General features: G+C 48.5%; 1 protein-coding gene across 8 annotated transcripts in view; it reads left to right on the top strand.

Moving 5' to 3' along the window:
* The first annotated feature begins 4,940 nt into the window (after positions 1 to 4,940).
* Positions 4,941 to 16,712, top strand: part of ODF2 (outer dense fiber of sperm tails 2) — a 30,834-nt gene continuing 19,062 nt past the window's right edge. Inside the window, exons 1-6 of one of the 8 annotated variants that reach the window (XM_060014051.1) lie at positions 4,986 to 5,104; positions 6,239 to 6,378; positions 7,754 to 7,844; positions 8,693 to 8,809; positions 9,086 to 9,211; positions 15,820 to 15,969. In XM_060014051.1, coding sequence (XP_059870034.1) covers positions 6,347 to 6,378; positions 7,754 to 7,844; positions 8,693 to 8,809; positions 9,086 to 9,211; positions 15,820 to 15,969 — 516 coding nt within the window. In that variant the 5' untranslated portion in view covers positions 4,986 to 5,104; positions 6,239 to 6,346. Of the gene's footprint in view, positions 5,105 to 6,238; positions 6,379 to 7,753; positions 7,845 to 8,655; positions 8,810 to 9,085; positions 9,212 to 15,819; positions 15,991 to 16,712 lie in introns of those variants that run through there. The other 7 variants (XM_060014050.1, XM_060014048.1, XM_060014047.1 and 4 more) reach the window with 7 other exon arrangements.

The raw sequence follows: 16,712 nt of genomic DNA, 5'->3' as shown, positions 1-16,712 counted from the left end.
CCCTCCAAGATCACTCCCAGATGGTCCGGGAAGTGGTTCTCAAACTTTAGAGTCCAAACTTTACAGTGCGTCCGAATCACCTGGAGAACTTGTTAAAACACAGATTGCTGCTCCCCCTGCCCCCCAGTTTCTGATTCAGTAAGTCTGGGGTGGAGCCTAAACAATGTGTGTTTCTAACAAGTTCCCTGGTGATGCTGATGTTGCTGGTACAGGGACCCCACTTTGAGAACCGCTGCTTTGGGCCACCGTAGAACCTGGACTCTCTTCTCAACTGAGTCCAGCGTCCATCCAATCTCAGAGGCCCAGGGTCACTGAGGGGCTGGTTAAAGGTCCAAGAGGAGCCAATCCTTGATAGGGCCTGGGAGAATTTTCTCTCCCTACTCCACCCAGGACTTGAAATCTCTCAAGTCACCTGAAAGAAAAAGCTAGACCCTGTTTGGAGCACGGATTCCTTCTCCCCAGGGTTATGCTGTGGCCATTGCATCAGGGCCCTGGAGGAAGTGCTCTAAGATGGAAACAACTGGTAATCAGGCCCTAGGGCAAATGGTGAGGCTGCTCCAGAGCCTAAGGACTCGGGCCATCCCCCTGCCAGGAGCTGCACGCAGGGCTGGGGTCCAGCGCTGGAGCTAACAACTCCTCCTTCACCTGTGTTTATTTCCAACGAATAAGAAAAGCCCAGGTTCATTGTTGAAATTTAGAGAAACAGAATGAGGAAACTAAAATCGTTAGTGTTAACATTCTGAGATAGTGTCTTCCGGTTAAAAATTAAAAAAATATCTTTTATTACTTAAGCTGGGTGGCTGGGTGGTGCTCCATTAGTGTTTATTTTGTTGTTATTAATATTATTATTATTTTTGGCTGCACCGTGCAGCATGCAGCAATCCTACTTCCCTGACCAGGGATGGAACCCATGCCCCGTGCAGTAGAAGCGCAGAGTCCTAACCACTGGACCGCCAGGGAAGTCCCGATTTTATTATACATCTTTAAATGGAACAGATACATTATGTTTGGGTTGAATTGTGTCCCCCAAAAGTTAATATGTTGAAGTCCTAACACCAGTACCTCAGAATGCAACTTTATTTGGAAATAGATTTGTTATAGTTGTAATTAGTTAGGATGAGGTCATACTGGAGAAATATGGGTCCCTAATATCCACTACAGCTGTTATCCTTATAAAAAGGGGAAATTTGGATGCAGACACACACACGTGGAGAAGGCCATTGGTAGACTGGAGTTCCGCTACCAAGGAACTACCAAAAGCTAGGACCAAGGCCTGGACCAGATCCTTCCCAAGCACCTTCAGAGGGAGCGTGACCCTGCCAACACCTTGATCTCAGACTCCTGGCCTCCAGAACTGTTTAGTTCTGTTTAGTTTCTGTTGTTTCATTCACCCAGTTTGTGGTACTTTGTCAAGGCAGCCCTAGGAAACTAATACACATTACATACCCTCTTTTGTTCACAGTTTTATTTTTTATTTCATTTATTTATTTTTAAATTTTTGACCGCCTCTCACGATATGAGGGATCTTAGTTACCCAACCAGGGATCGAACCCATACCCTGTGCAGTGGAAGCGCAGAGTCTTAACCACTGGACCACCGGGGAAGTCCCTGTTCACAGTTTTAAAAAGAGGATATATAAGTGTAATACAAGAAACACCCATGTATCCTCCACCCTAAATTTGTAGTTTTTTTCTCTGTGAATATATATCTACATCATCATGGTCGACTTACAGCTTTGCACCTTGCCTTTTACTTTTCTCAGCTATATGTTTTGGAAACCTTTGCACATTCAACAATTGATCTGTCTTATTATCTATTTTATTATTATTTTTTGGCTGCATTGGGTCTTCATTGCGGTGCGCGGACTTCTTACTATGGTGGCTTCTCTTGTTACGGAGCACGGGCTCTAGACGCGTAGGCTTCAGTAGTTGCAGCACGCAGCCTCACTAGTTGTGGCCCGCAGGCTCTAGAATGTAGGCTCAGCAGTTGTGGTGCACGGACTTAGTTGCTCCGCGGCATGTGGGATCTTCCCAGACCAGGGCTCGAACCCGTGTCCCCTGCATTGGCAGGCGGATTCTGAACCACTGCGCCACCAAGGAAGTCCGGTTACATCAGTTTTTAAACCTACCAGCAATGTGTGAGACTGCTTATTTCCCAATGTCCTCATCAGTGCTAGGTAGTGCTCTTAAAAAAAAAAGTGGCCAGTGCTGGCCAGGCTTGGAGTGGCTTGAATTCAGAAAACACGGTCCAGCAATCCAAAGTGATATCAGGGAATTCCCTGGCGGTACAGTGGTTAGGACTCCATGCTTCCACTGCAGGGGTCACGGGTTTGATCCCTGGTCAGGGAACTAGATCTCACAACTAAAAGATCCTGCATGCTGCAAAGAAGATCCCGCAAGCTGCAACTAAGGCTCGGCGCAGCCAAATAAATAATATATTTTTTAAAATTCCTGTTTTCTTTCCAATCGCACGTCCTTCCTGCAAGCCGCTTGATGCAGCCAAAACAAAACAAAACAAAAAACCGCCACAAAAAACAAAGTGATATCAGAATAACTCAAGTTCTTTACCTGCATTTCTCAAACACCACAAAAGGGGCAAATAACAGACCACAGCTATGCTTTAAAAATTCCCCTTCTCTGGGACTTCCCTGGTGGTCCAGTGGTTAAGACTCCGAGCTCCCAATGCAGGGGGCCCGGGTTCGATCCCTGGTCAGGGAACTAGATCTCACAACTAGAAGATCCTGCACGCTGCACAGAAGATCCTGCAAGCTGCAACTAAGACTCGGCGCAGACAAATAAATAAATAAATAAATAATATTTAAAGAAAAAATCCTGTTCTCTTTCCCATCGCACATCCTTCACCCACTACAGGTGTCCCTGTGCCCCTGTCTTCAGCACCCCTTCCTCCCTGTTGCCTGTCTCTAAGATTTTCCCCCTCCTCCTTCCTGTCACTCGTTTCCAGTGTATGCATGTGTGTGTATGTGTGTGTGTGTTGAGGGTGGTGACCTCTCAGTCCTGTCCATTCTCAGATTCTCCATCACAAAAGCCCCGAAGAACTGCACTGGCAGAGAAAAACCCTCCTCAGATGGTGGGTAGGGGACAGAACCACAGAGGCAAAATCCTTCAGTGGGTGGGGAGGGGAAAGCTTTAATCATTTCATCTGGTCACGTCAGAGGGGTTGGCTGTGTACTCCTTGAAGACCGAGTGGGATGTGTTGGTTTGGTGTCCCTCACCCTGGGCTTAGCACACAGTAGGGACTTCATAAATGTTGGTTCATTGAATGTGGGAGCACTGAGAAATGATCAACAACTCTGTGTTGGGGCTGGCAAGAGATGTTTTACAGAGATGTTTGACCTAGGCCTGGAAACAAGAAGGTTATCTTGGGCAGCAAAAATGACATCACTTCTTCTGAAGGTGGGGGAATAAGGTGGGGGAAGGTGGGAGAAGGTGGAGAGAATTCCACTGGATGAATTTATGTTTCTCTATGAAAAAGGAGAGTTGTCATATGGGATGGGGAAGAGGCAAAGATTTGGAAAAGCCAACGTGGCGGGCTTCCCTGGTGGCGCAGTGGTTCAGAATCCGCCTGCCAATGCAGGGGACACGGGTTTGAGCCCTGGTCCGGGAAGATCCCACATGCCGCGGAGCAACTAAGCCCGTGTGCCACAACTACTGAGCCTGCGCTCTACAACCCACGAGCCACAACTACTGAAGCCTTTGCGCCTCGAGCCCGTGCTCCGCAACAAGAGAAGTCACTGCAATGAGAAGCCCGTGCACCACAACGAAGAGCAGCCCCCCACTCACCGCAACTAGAGAAAGCCCGCGCACAGCAACAAAGACCCAACTCAGCCAAAAATACATAAATAAATAGACAGATAAATAAAAAGCCAACGTGGGGAGGAGGAGGGGGTCCAGGGATAAATTAAACCATTGCTGGGCAGTGGTGAGGGCTCAGCTGAGGGTGGAGGAAATGATTTGTGCATTTGATCTTTGCAGAGACTCTGGTGGTTGGATTACAATAAGGATTGGGGATCCATCATTTCTTCAACAGGGAGAAAATGAACGGGGCAAGGGAGTGGAGGGCTCCCTAACACTGAGGAATGAACGCCATAAGCATTAGACAGTAGGCGGGAAGGCAAAAGAATGCGTTCTGTTTGGAGAGGGGGGAGCTGGAACTTAAGATTTCAGGTGGACCAGTTGTGTGACCCTGGGAGTACATGGCTGAGGTGGAGAGAAGGTCATGGAGATGAGGATGTCAAGGAACTGAGGCCAGGATGGCCCTGAGGATGTTAAAGTCTCCCAGAATCCAGGGCGGCTGCGTGAGCCACGTGACAGCCCCCCATAATTGGCTGACAGTGAAGCATAGTTGAGAAGATGGAGACTCAGCGAGAACTTCAACGGAGTAGGTGTGTACACACAGCAGCATACAGTGTGCAGGAGGGCACTGACGAGCAAGAGGAACGCGGACCCTTCCCCCACCCTGGACAAAGACAGGCGATGTGGGAGGGGGAGAGAGTCTGGGTGGTGTGCAGAAGCGGGCTCCATCTCTGCACCAACAGGGGAGGAGAGACAGGGCTGTATTTCCAGAAGCAGCGCCCAGCTCCGGACAGTAACATGTTTCCTGACCCCTGAGCCCAGTGGCCTAATATGAATCAGAGGGAGTAGGCTAGAAGTTGGGCGCTCCTCTGAGTTTGGGGAACCGATGAGGGCTGAAGGCAGGGTAAAAATGGCGAAGGGGGGAAAGCTCGTCTTGACCGGTGAGGCAAGCCCGGTCGACGCAAGCCCGGGCCAGGCCCGTCAGTGGCGTCGCGCGTCTCCCTGGCGACGCTACGCGTGGCCCGGAAGGGGGTGGAGCTTCTGGTGGGGCGGGGCATCTCTGTGACGCCAGGGGCTGGGCCTAAATGGCGACACCCAAGAGGCTCCCGGGGGGGTTTGAACTGGCCAATGGGCGACCTGCCGATCGCTTGTCGGAAAAGGAGGAGAAAGCGGGGAGGAGTCGCTGCCAGAGCTGGATTGAATCCGCCGCGGCGTCTCCATGGCAAGACCCTGGCCTCTGACTTCAACGACTTCATAAGGAGGCGTTTCTGGGCGCAGCCGTGTCGCTTCTGGTGAGAGGCCGCCGGCAGGCGGGAGCCAGGGCGCTCCGGGGCGTTCCGCGGCCGCCGCCGGGCCTGGTCCCCACGGGCGGGGTGGCCCCCGCCGAGGTCGCCGGGTCCCGCTGCCCCCCCGGGCCGCCCCCGCCGGCACCCTCCGGCGCGCTCGTCCAGTTCCCGTCAGAATCTCGCCCCCCGCCCCGCCCACCGGCGCGGGCCTTCTCCTCCTCCCGCTAACGGGCGGGCCTTTCCTCACCTGGCCACCGGCAGGGTTCTGCTCCCTCCAGGCTTCGGCCTTCTCTCTATGGGCAGAAACTGGTCCCCTCCTGCCCGCTGGTGGGTGGTCGTCCCTTCTTTCCGCCGACAGAGACTGGCCCCGCGCCCTCTTGCCCGCCGGTGGGCGTCGCCCCGTCCGCCTCGCCCTCCCTGAGGGCCTCGGCCCGGCAGTTATTTGACGGCTTCTCGTAGGCAGCGCAGTCCCCGGGGACCGCCTCCGGGGCGCCCTACCCCGTTGGGTGGGTTCACCTGTCCAGCGGGCCTCCCGGTTCTCCCGCCGCGCTCCCTGCACGACCCGACGTCGAACCCGCTCTAACTCGGATACTAAATCTCAGCGGCCGCTGCTTCGCCCTGGAGGATTTTCCCTCTGCCGTCGGGGCACCCACTCGCTGCTTAGCGCCCCTTTCCCCCTGCAGCCTCCGCTCCTTCCTCCTTCAAATACTATTGGTCTTCTCGGGTGTCTATTTTGCCGGGAACGCCCTTCTCCTAGGAGACAGTTGCCCTGGCTCCGCCCCGACTATCCCTCCCGCTCCCTACGCCGGTTCCGGCCCTTTGGGGCCCACTTGGAGCCTAGCGGTTCTCTCCTGCCCTCTTCGCACGCGAGCCAGCATCTCAGGTTTTCCCCCTGGTGGCCACCCACCTTCCCTCCCGCGTGGGGCCTGGGTGTGGTGGTCCTTTACTTCGAAGTTCCGCCCCCTGGCCCTCCCTGGGGAGGGGAGCTCTCACCGCCCCGCCCACCGGGTCGCTCAGCCTCTCCTATCTCCCCCCACTTTGGCAGGACAGTCAGTTGCTGTGCGACTTGGACAGCAGAGGAGCACCTCCCAAGTTTTCATCCAACTGTCACCCCCAAAGCTTACACTCTCCTCCCCTCAGGACGTTTGATGCCCGGCCCCTGAGATTCTCACTGACACGCCCCTCTGGGTCCCCCTGAGCAGAGCCTGCTGACCCAATTGCCCACCTTTGCGGCTTTGATGCCTAACCATGTCTGCGTCATCCTCAGGCGGCTCCCCCAGGTACTGCCATTGTGGGGGGCGCCTCCGCCATAGGGCAGGGAAAAGCGGGCAGGGGCTCCCAGGCCAGGCTCACTGGATGATTCTCTTTTCAGCTCTCTGTTCTGTGTACTGAAAGCCTGGACCAAAACATTTAAAAATAATTTTTAAGAGGAAAGAGGAAAATGCACGCATGTAATCCCAGTTCTGCCTCCCTCTGGCCCGCCCTCCCTCAGGTGCCCCAGTTCCTGGTAGCAAATAGGATCACCATCGTTGTCATTGGAGTACTAGGTTCAGATCCTTTTTGAAAGGAGGTTAGGTGTAAATAAATAACAACCACGTAAGAGGTGGACGCGGCAGTTAGTCAGATGTTGGTGGAATCCAGGTAGTTTGATGGAAAACCCGCTGAGGGTGAGAGCTTTCCCAAATCTATTGGCTTCAAGTAAACAGAAATGTTCTAAGTGAGGAGGGAAAAAAAAAACCCATCTGCACAGATTTGGTATTCCTTGGCTAAATGATTAGTAGGACTCAAAAAATTTTTTTCTTTTATATCAAGGTGTGATATACATACAGCAAAATGTATGCTAAAGTGCTAAAGAATTTTTATGTTGCATTATTTTTTCCAAAATAATGGAGGGCGAGGGCAAGGTCATATTTTGGGGGCTGTCATCAGGCAGTGGGATGGATCAAATGTACTTTCCAAGTCCCTTCCCGTCCTGGAATTCTTGGATTGACTGCTGCCAGATTTTGGAGATTAAACTTTTGCTTTATTTGCAGATTTGGTGATGGGGCTGTTTATGTATAAGATGAATTACACGTGGTATTAAAAAAAAATCCGTAAAAGCAAAAATAACCCTGCCTCTTAGGGGCTTAACGGGTAGCAAATGGAATATTTTGGGAAATGGTCATTTTTCATCCTCTTATTTGAATATTTGACTATTAATTTTATGAAACTGAGTCACAGAGACCTTGTTCCTGAGCTTATGCCTCTGTCTTTTCATGGCAGTCATTCACTGAGCATTGTTCCAGCCAGTGTCCTGGGCACTTTCGCCCTTGGCCAGACTAACATGTTGGCTGTTGCCCACATGCTGCCTGCTTTTTTTGTCTCCTGACAGACAGGATGACAGCTGGGCTTTTCAGTAAAAGGTCACAATACGTGTGATGCGATGGCAGGTTAAAAGGCCAGCCCTGCGAATGCCCATCACCCCCTGCTTCCATCCCCCTGCCAGGCACACCATGAGAGCTTGGTGCTTGTGTACAGGGAGCCAAATGATTCCACACTGGTTCTCCTAGCCGTGGACTTGTTAGACACCATATGTAGTATATAACTTCGGGAGATCTAAGAAATAGAAGAGCTCTAGTTTTCTGCTTATAATCTGCTTCTTATGCCTGGGTACAGGTTTCCATCGTGTGAGAAGAACAGAGTAACAAGTCTCAAGCAGAAAAAGGTCTTGAGGACACCTTGTGGCTCACCCAGTGTGACTGTGACGGTAGGTGACATGCGCGCAGAGCAGCCCCGTGGTCTGTGGCCCCGCCAGAAGAAACGCTTCTGCTGGTAGCCCGGTGGCCAGGTGCTCTGTCAGGTGCCTTCATGCATAGCCTGCTGATTGATTGGATTTGGTTTTGCCGGTGGCAAGGCTGCCGGGTGTGAGGAGGTTGTGTTAGCCTAATCCTTCCAGACAAACTTCAAAAATCTGAAAACAGAATTTCCAAAAAAAAAGGAAAAAAGAAAAAAGTAAAAAAAAAAAGAATGGGGATTGACAGGAGCTGGTGGTAGGTGAGGGGTATGTGTTCAGCCCTGCTTAAGTGGCCTTTAGAATCCATACAACCTTCTCATCTCGGCATTTCCTCCAGCTTTCTGTCTTCACCGTCTTTTAGCTACCTGCTGCTTGAAGTATTTTGCACCGTAACCGTTCTGTGCGTGCTAATCCGCATGCCCCATTCAGATTCCGGTGTAGGAGGACTCACCTGCTTTCCATCTGTGCTGCGCTGAATCTCAGGAGGAGCTGTGCATTCCAGCAGGCTCGGAAAGAGATGCAGCTCTGAGGACCCCGGGGCCTGGGTTTGGGCTCTTTTGTAGAACTTGTGGGTCTCACAGACCCTTCTCTTGAACGGACCTGCATCTCCCCGGTGGTCTTCAGCTGGGATCTCTGCAGGAGCCTGCTGAATGGCACGCCCGCCTTGCTTCCTGCCCGCATGCCAGTAGTGCTGGTTGCTGTCCTGCTCGCTTGGTGGCTAGGCTTTCAGTGGCCCCCAGAGGCTGTGAGCTCGGTTTTTCACGCCCAGTTTACTCATCCACAGATCAACCTTTTTTGTGTTGTCCTCCCCCACCTGCCAGAAGCGAACCATGAAGGACCGCTCTTCAACTCCCCCCTTACATGTTCACGTGGATGAGAACACCCCTGTCCATGTCCACATAAAAAAACTCCCGAAAGCATCAGCGACCAACAGCCAGGTAGGAGCATGCCAGGGGGGCAAGGCCAAGGCTGTGGAGCAAGGCGACACCTCCCAGCTGGGCCTCCTCACACTTCTAACTCCAGAGATTTGAGAGACAGACACATTCGCTTTCAGAGCTCAGTTGCCTGGTTGGAAGGTAGGACGGTCACCTGGAAGTGGCAGCAGTAGCCTTAGTCAGAAGCGGCTCCCCAGCAGAGTTGGAAGCAGATGCCACCAGAGTGATGCCACGGCCAGCTGCGTGGGGAAGTGACCCTGGGTTTGTCCCTTTCCACAGAAATCACATAAGCGCGGAATGAAAGGGGACACCGTGAATGTGCGGCGGAGTGTCCGGGTGAAAACCAAGGTACCTTGGATGCCCCCTGGAAAATCATCCACCCGGCATGTGGGATGCAAGTGGGAGGTAGGCTCATTCTCGTTCAGGCTTTTCTTCTCCAATTGGTCAGGTTCTAGCAGGCCTCATACTCTGTATGGTTCAGGGTCGGCGGGAGCTCTCAGAGACATCCCAGTAGGTCCCGCTTACTAAGCGCCTTGCTAAACCCTGAAAGTGTGGGAATCTTCTTGAGTCCTGCCAACACTGCAATGCGGTAGGTCCCGCTCTCCTAAGGTGCAGATGAGGAAACCAAGGCTCAGAGAGGTGAAGTCTCACAGAGAGAGTAGCAGAGGTGGAGTTAGGACTCAGGGGTGTCTCATTCTAGAGGCGGTACTCGTAGGCTCTCTGATTTGTATGTGAGGAGCTACATGTCTTGCCCCACGTAACTTTGCTAGTGCCAAAGCATAATTTTAAAATATATACCAGAACGTACATATCCAAGAAAGCATCTTCACTTTTACGGTCACCCCCATAAGAGACCGTGCACGTATTGCATAGATGTCATCAAAACCACTGGAATAATCTCCTGAGGAATAACTGCCTTCCGTGTGAGTTGCCAAGGTTCCAAGAGAACTGTTGTCTTTTTTTAGCCACACCTCAAAACGTTTTGCTTGTCCATCTATCCATCCGTGCAGTCATTCATGCATTTCTTGCGACACTGCTGCACACTGGGGTTACAGCTGCAAACTGGCAGCTGTGCCTTCCTTACGCTTACGTTCTAGTCAATAGCAGTGAAGAAACTCATTGACAAGACAAGGCCTGTGACTGTGTTTTAGACAAAGATCTTATTATTGAGACAAGTAAAGGGCTTGAGACTACAGTTGGCCCTCTGTATCCACGGGTTCCACATCTGTAGATTCAACCAACCACAGATTTAAGAAAAAAAAAAAAATCCATAAAGTTCCAAAAAGCAAAACTTGAATTTGCTGTGTGCCAGCAACTACTGACAAAGCATTTACATTGAATTAGGTATTATAAATAATCTAGAGCTAATTTAAAGTATACAGGAGGAGGTGCCTAGGTTATGTGCAAATATTACACCATTTTATACAAGGGACTTGAGCATCCTTTGATTTTGATATCCATGAGGGTCCTGGAACCAATCCCTGTGGAGACCAAGGGATGACTATACCTTAAGATGATGATGCCTGATATATATATATATATATATATATATATATATATATATATATACACACACATATATATATATGTATATATACATGTACATATATATATATATATGTATGTATATATATATGTATTTTTTTTTGTGGTACGCGGGCCTCTCACTGCTGTGGCCTCTCCCGTTGTGCAGCACAGGCTCCGGACGCGCAGGCCCAGCGGCCATGGCTCACGGGCCCAGCCGCTCCGTGGCATGTGGGATCTTCCCGGACCGGGGCACGAACCCGTGTCCCCTGCATCGGCAGGCAGACTCTCAACAACTGCGCCACCAGGGAAGCCCCTGATCTATTTTGAAAGATTATCTTTCTGAGAACTTATTACTTTTAAAATTAGAAATAATAGTAATTACTCTGAAGTTTAGAGTCATACTTCACTCTCTTGACTCCCTGATTTACCATGTTATCCCTAAGAGACAAAGAGAGTTTGGTATTCTAGGGAATAAATGAAAAGTGTTCTGACATATCTCTCTATATAAAGTGCAAGGAAGACTGGAATTAAAATGCTTTTTAGATTTTTTTTACTATGTGTACCTCACTAATAATCAGTGAAATGTAAATTAGAAACAACTACATTTTAGATAAAACAAGCTATCATTTTTATTGAATGGAAAAAAGTTGAAAAGATTATGAATATCTTGTGTTGACAAGCATATGGGAGGTATCAACGAATCTTTTTTAGATGGTTTTTTGTTTGTGTTTTTTTTTTTTGGCCGCGCAGCATGGCATGTGGTATCTTAATTCCCCAACCAGGGATCGAACCTGTGCCCCCTGCAGTGGAAGTGCGGAGTCTTAACCACTGGACCACCAGGGAAGTCCCTGGACAGTTTTTTTTTGTTGTTGTTGTTGTTTAATATATGTTTTTTAAATTTATTTGTTTTATTTATTTATTTTTGGTTGTATTGGATCTTTGTTGCGGTACACGGGCTTCTCATTGCAGTGGCTTCTCTTGTTGCAGATCATGGGCTGTAGGCACACAGGCTTCAGTAGTTGTGGTGCACGGGTTTCAGTAGTTGTGGCTCGCGGGCTCTAGAGCACAGGCTCAGTAGTCGTGGCACACAGGCTTCGTTGCTCTGCGGCATGTGGGATCTTCCTGGACCAGGGCTTGAACCCGTGTGCCCTGCATTGGCAGGCGGATTCTTAACCACTGCGCCACCAGGGAAGTCCCCCTGGACAGTTTTGAGTGGATTGTGAAACCGATTCAGCCGTTCTGCAGGCAGTTTGGCAGCATCCATCCAAACATGGATTCTATAGTTCTACACTTGGGAATTGATGCTAAAAGTCACAGAAGAGTACAGGGATCTGTGTGTGTATCAGGATGTTTACTAAAGCATTGTTTGCAATAGAGAAAAATTAGAAGCAACCTAAATGTCTGTCAGGAGGGTATTGGTTAAATTATGATGCATCCATACAATGGAATGCCATGCAACCACTAGAAGATTGAGGTAGATATTTCTACATGATAATGAAGCACCAAGTGGCACAGCACGGAGAGTTTGGCCCTATTTGTGCAGAAAAGTGCATCTGTGTGTCCATGTGTGTATGGATATGTTTATATGTGCAAACCTGTTTTGGGGAGGAAATATAAGAAGTGGTAAGCAGTGATTACCTCTGGGGTGGGAGGCTTTAATGCTTTATCTTTTCATGGTTTGCTTGAATTTCTTTATAACAAACATACTATATTTTATTTAAAATGCTTTTTTCTTTTCTTTTTTTTTAATGAAGAGACTTAGTAGTTCTCAAATTATATATCAAAGTCATGCCACTGTGGAAATGGACTTCCTGTTGACATGGGTTCTAGGACTATGGTCCCCCCTGGAAAGCTCAGTGCCCCTTCCAGTCCTGGGGCCACAGAATTCTAGAAACGGAGGGGCCCAGAGATGTGACTTACCATCTCTCAAGCAGTAGCTGTCTTTCATGCTGTCCTCTTGGTTCAGCCCCTTTCCATTTTTCAGTGGCCTTCCATGTTCCTGGGAGGCCCCAGCCTGCCCTTACCATTATGGACAAGAGAGAAAAGACCACAGGAGGAAGAGTTTGTGGTGGAGCTGGACATGGACCCCGGAAGCTGCTATGTGCTTGTGGGGATTCATGTTTCTTTTCTTTCTTTTTAAATTAATTAATTAACTAATTTTTGGCTGTGTTGGGTCTTCGTTGCTAAACGTGGGCTTTCTCTAGTTGTGGCGAGCGGGGGCTACTCTTCGTTGTGGTGCATGGGCTTCTCATTGCGGTGACTTCTCTTGTTGCGGAGCACGGGCTCTAGGCACGTGGGCTCAGTAGTTGTGGCTCGCGGGCTCTAGAGCGCAGGCTCAGTAGTTGTGGCGCACGGGCTTAGTTGCTCTGCGGCATGTGGGATCTTCCTGGAGCAGAGCTCGAACCCGTGTCCCCTGCATTGGCAGGCGGATTCTTAACCGCTGCGCCACCAGGAAAGTCCCCGTGTTTCATTTTTAAAACCCCTCCTGGTACACAAGATAAGATCTTTGGGAGAAAGCAGGTCTGGGTTTTTTCTCTACCCTATTACTAATTAAGTCATCTATTTTTATGACAGAAAGCTGAAAATACAGAAAACTAGACAATCACTGTAATTCTACTACTCTAATCTGGCTGCTATTAAGTTTTAAAACCTTTTCATTGGAAAGTGCAGGATAGTACATGCATCAGAAGCGTGTTGATGAATTTTTACAAAGACCCAGCTCAAGAAACAACATCACCAGTCCTGTTCTTGTCACTGCCACCCTAAAACTATTAATATTTCGGTACATTTATTATCACTTTTTCCCATGCGGAGTTTTTTTTTCAAATTGTAATCATACTGTCTATACATTTTCCTATTGTCTTTCTTTTATATATTAAAATAACTCTTTTTCTTATAAAAGCAATGCACAGTCATTGTTGAAAATTAGAAAAAATTAGAAAATCTAAATCAGCATAAGGAAGAAAGTAAAAACCACCTGTAATTCCGCCACCCTGAGAAGAGACCCATGTAACTTCTAGGTGCAAGACTTCTGGATCTTTTCTTGTGAATAGACGTGTTCTTTTGATTTTTGTAACAATGGGATTATATTTTACTTATTGTTGTAATGTTCTTTTTTCCACCTATTTTGACTATATTTATATCGCACATTATTTTTTTAAGGCATTATTCCATTGTGTGTACATTTGTGTACTGTTAAGTATTTAACCAATACTATCTTGCTGTACATTTATCTATACCCTAGCCTTGAATTTAAATATTAATTCACATTCTTAGATATTCTTGATAAATTCCTCAAAAATAGAATTGCTGGGACAAAGGGCACATACATTTTTTAAATTGCACCCTATGAGTCCTACTTGTTTGACATAACAGTTTATACCCATATAAAACACTTCCTTTGGGAGGGGGAAGGGTAAGCTGGGATGAAGTGAGAGAGTGGCATGGACTTATATATACTACTGAATGTAAAATAGATAGCTAGTGGGAAGCAGCCGCATAGCACAGGGAGATCAGCTCAGTGCTTTATGACCACCTAGAGGGGTGGGATGGGGAGGGTGGGAGGGAGACGCAAGAGGGAGGAGATATGTACATGTATAGCTGATTCACTTTGTTATAAAGCAGAAACTAACACACCATGGTAAAGCAGTTATACTGCAATAAAGATTTTTAAAAAATTAAAAAAATAAAACACTTCCTTTTATTCCTGATAGCCATCATCTTTCCCTGGAAATTAGCACAGAAGTTTAGCCACCTCAGCTTACGAGAAGGAAAAAACGGTGCAAACAATGAGAAATAGCAATTACTTAATACAATGGAATAAATGTATAGAATGAGAGAGTCAAATTCAATATATCAAAATCCCATGGAGGGACTTACCTGGTGGTGCAGTGGATAAGACTCTGCACTGTCAATGCAGGGGGGCTCGGTTCGATCCCTGGTCAGGGAACTAGATGCCACATGCATGCCGCAACTAAGAGTTCACATGCCACAACTCAGGAGCCTGTGAGCTGCAACTCAGGAGCCTGCCTGCCACAACTAAGGAGCCCGCCTGCTGCACCTAAGACCCGGTGCAACCAAATAAATAAGTTAATTAATTAAAAGACAGTTAAAAAAACAACAACAAAAAAAAACATGGAAACACTTGCCCCCAGATTAGAATATCTTTTTGAAGTCTTGAAAGTATTATACAGCTTTGCATAAACTTCTCTGAGGGGGACATGCATTTTAAAAATTATTTTTTTAAGCTGATGTATTTAGGTAAATATTTTCTAGAAATACCATTTTAACCCTAAATAATTCAGTATGCATTTCTAATAACATTTTCTCCATAAGCAAAATAACAGTGATTAGTCCTAAAAACTTCACTTCATTTTTTTTTAAACTTAATTTCTTAATCATATAACATCTGGTTAATATTTAAATTTCTCCACTTGTCCTTAAAATACCTGTTATAGAAGATTTGTTTGCCTTTGCAACTATCCACAATATTCAATGTATTCATACAATATCCAATGTATTCATATTCATTTAAAAGACTTTTGACATATTTCATGTCTACCCTAGGTGTATGAAAATATTTACTGCCCCCAACTTTTGCCAACTTTGGGAATCACAGTTTTTGCCAATTTGTTATATCCTTCATTTTAAACTTGACACTGGGGATGTCCCTGGTGGTGCAGTGGTTAAGAATCGACCTGCCAATTCAGGGAACACGGGTTTGAGCCCCGGTCTGGGAAGATCCAACATGCTGCGGAGCAACTAAGCCCGTGCGCCACAACTACTGAGCCTGCTCTCTAGAGCTTGCGAGCCACAGCTACTGAGCCCGTGTGCCGCAATTGCTGAAGCCCACGCGCCTAGAACCCGTGCTCCACAACAAGAGAAGCCACCGCAATGAGAAGCCCGCGCACCGCAATGAAGAGTAGCCACTGCTCTTCGTTGCGGTGCGCGGGCTTCTCATTGCGGTGGCTTCTCTTGTTGCGGACCACGGGCTGTAGGCGTGCGGGCTTCAGTAGTTGTGTAACACACGCTTTTTATTTCTATGTTAGAAGAGCTTCAGAAACAACATTTAAACAAGGGTAGGGGGCTTCCCTGGTGACGCAGTGGTTGAGGGTCCGCCCGATGCAGGGGACACGGGTTTGTGCCCCGGTCCGGGAGGATCCCACATGCCGCGGAGCGGCTGGGCCCGTGAGCCGTGGCCACTGAGCCTGCGCATCCGGAGCCTGTGCTCCGCGGCAGGAGAGGCCACAGCAGTGAAAGGCCCGCGTATCGCAAAAAAAAAAAAAAGACAAAAAAAAAACAAACAAGGGTAGATAATGAGGCAGTGTTCCACCAAGAAGGTCGGTGTGCCCTTCCCCTTGGGGTCTCTGTGGTTTTGCCCTGTAGCAGTTTTAGCTCTTCCTGCTCAGCGGACAGCCAGGGATGGTGGGACCAATGGTTGCAGTTCTGCCTTATGACTTCATGTGTCTCTCCCTCCTCTACATCAGAATCCACCTCACTGCCTGGAGATCACACCACCATCTTCAGAAAAGCTGGTCTCAGTGATGCGGTTAAGTGACCTCTCTACCGAAGATGACGACTCGGGTCACTGTAAAATGAACCGTTATGATAAGAAGATTGACAGTCTAATGAACGCGGTTGGTTGTCTCAAGTCTGAGGTGAGGGAGGTAGGGGGCTGGGCTGGCCAGTGTCCCGAGGACACTTGGGACTGCCGGGTGAGTTCCTGGTGGACACCTCCTTCCAGCTGCCTCTGCAGGCCTCCCAGGGTTTCAGGTGCCCCTGGGGAGGTAGTCAGGGCAACCTGGGATCCCTTTCCATCAAGCACTTAGCCCAGGCCTGGCCCTGACCTTGCCTGGTGCTCTGTATGGATGGCCTGGTTTGATTTTTTACTACAGTAAACGAAGCCGGTGGTATTATTGTCCCTGTCTTGGAGATGTAGTGACTGGGACACTGGGGCCTCTGTTTTCCATTTTATACAAAAATTAAAAAAAAAAAAACAGAAAACAATGCCCCAAACAGGCAGAGGAAGTTTGTCCCCAGTTGCTGGGCTGTGTCTTTGGGTGGGATGTGGCAATGAAATTGGAAACAACTTGGAAGTCCAAGGCCCCCAACTAATAAGTTGGTGGAGCTGCCGTGGAATCCTCGTTGCGGCTGCTGACGGGGCCTGTGTCTTTAGTCCTCCCCTGCGACTGGGGCCCAGGGCCCTCTTGGAGAACCTGCGGCTGGTGGCTGCCTGGCAACAGGCCCGCCTTTCTCCACAGCCCGAGGGGCCTTTTTGTGACATCTCTCCTCCCGTGGAGTGCCAGCTGAACAACCGTTTGTATCCTGGCTCTGTCCCCAACCGGAAAGTCACTCAGGCTCCCTTTGCTCCCTTTCCTCA

Source organism: Delphinus delphis, chromosome 6 (genome assembly GCF_949987515.2).
Source record: "Delphinus delphis chromosome 6, mDelDel1.2, whole genome shotgun sequence".
In the NCBI taxonomy this organism is placed as follows: Eukaryota; Metazoa; Chordata; class Mammalia; order Artiodactyla; family Delphinidae; genus Delphinus; species Delphinus delphis.
The sequence above is the reverse complement of the archived record's forward strand: the minus strand, read 5'-3'. Positions and strand labels throughout refer to the sequence as shown.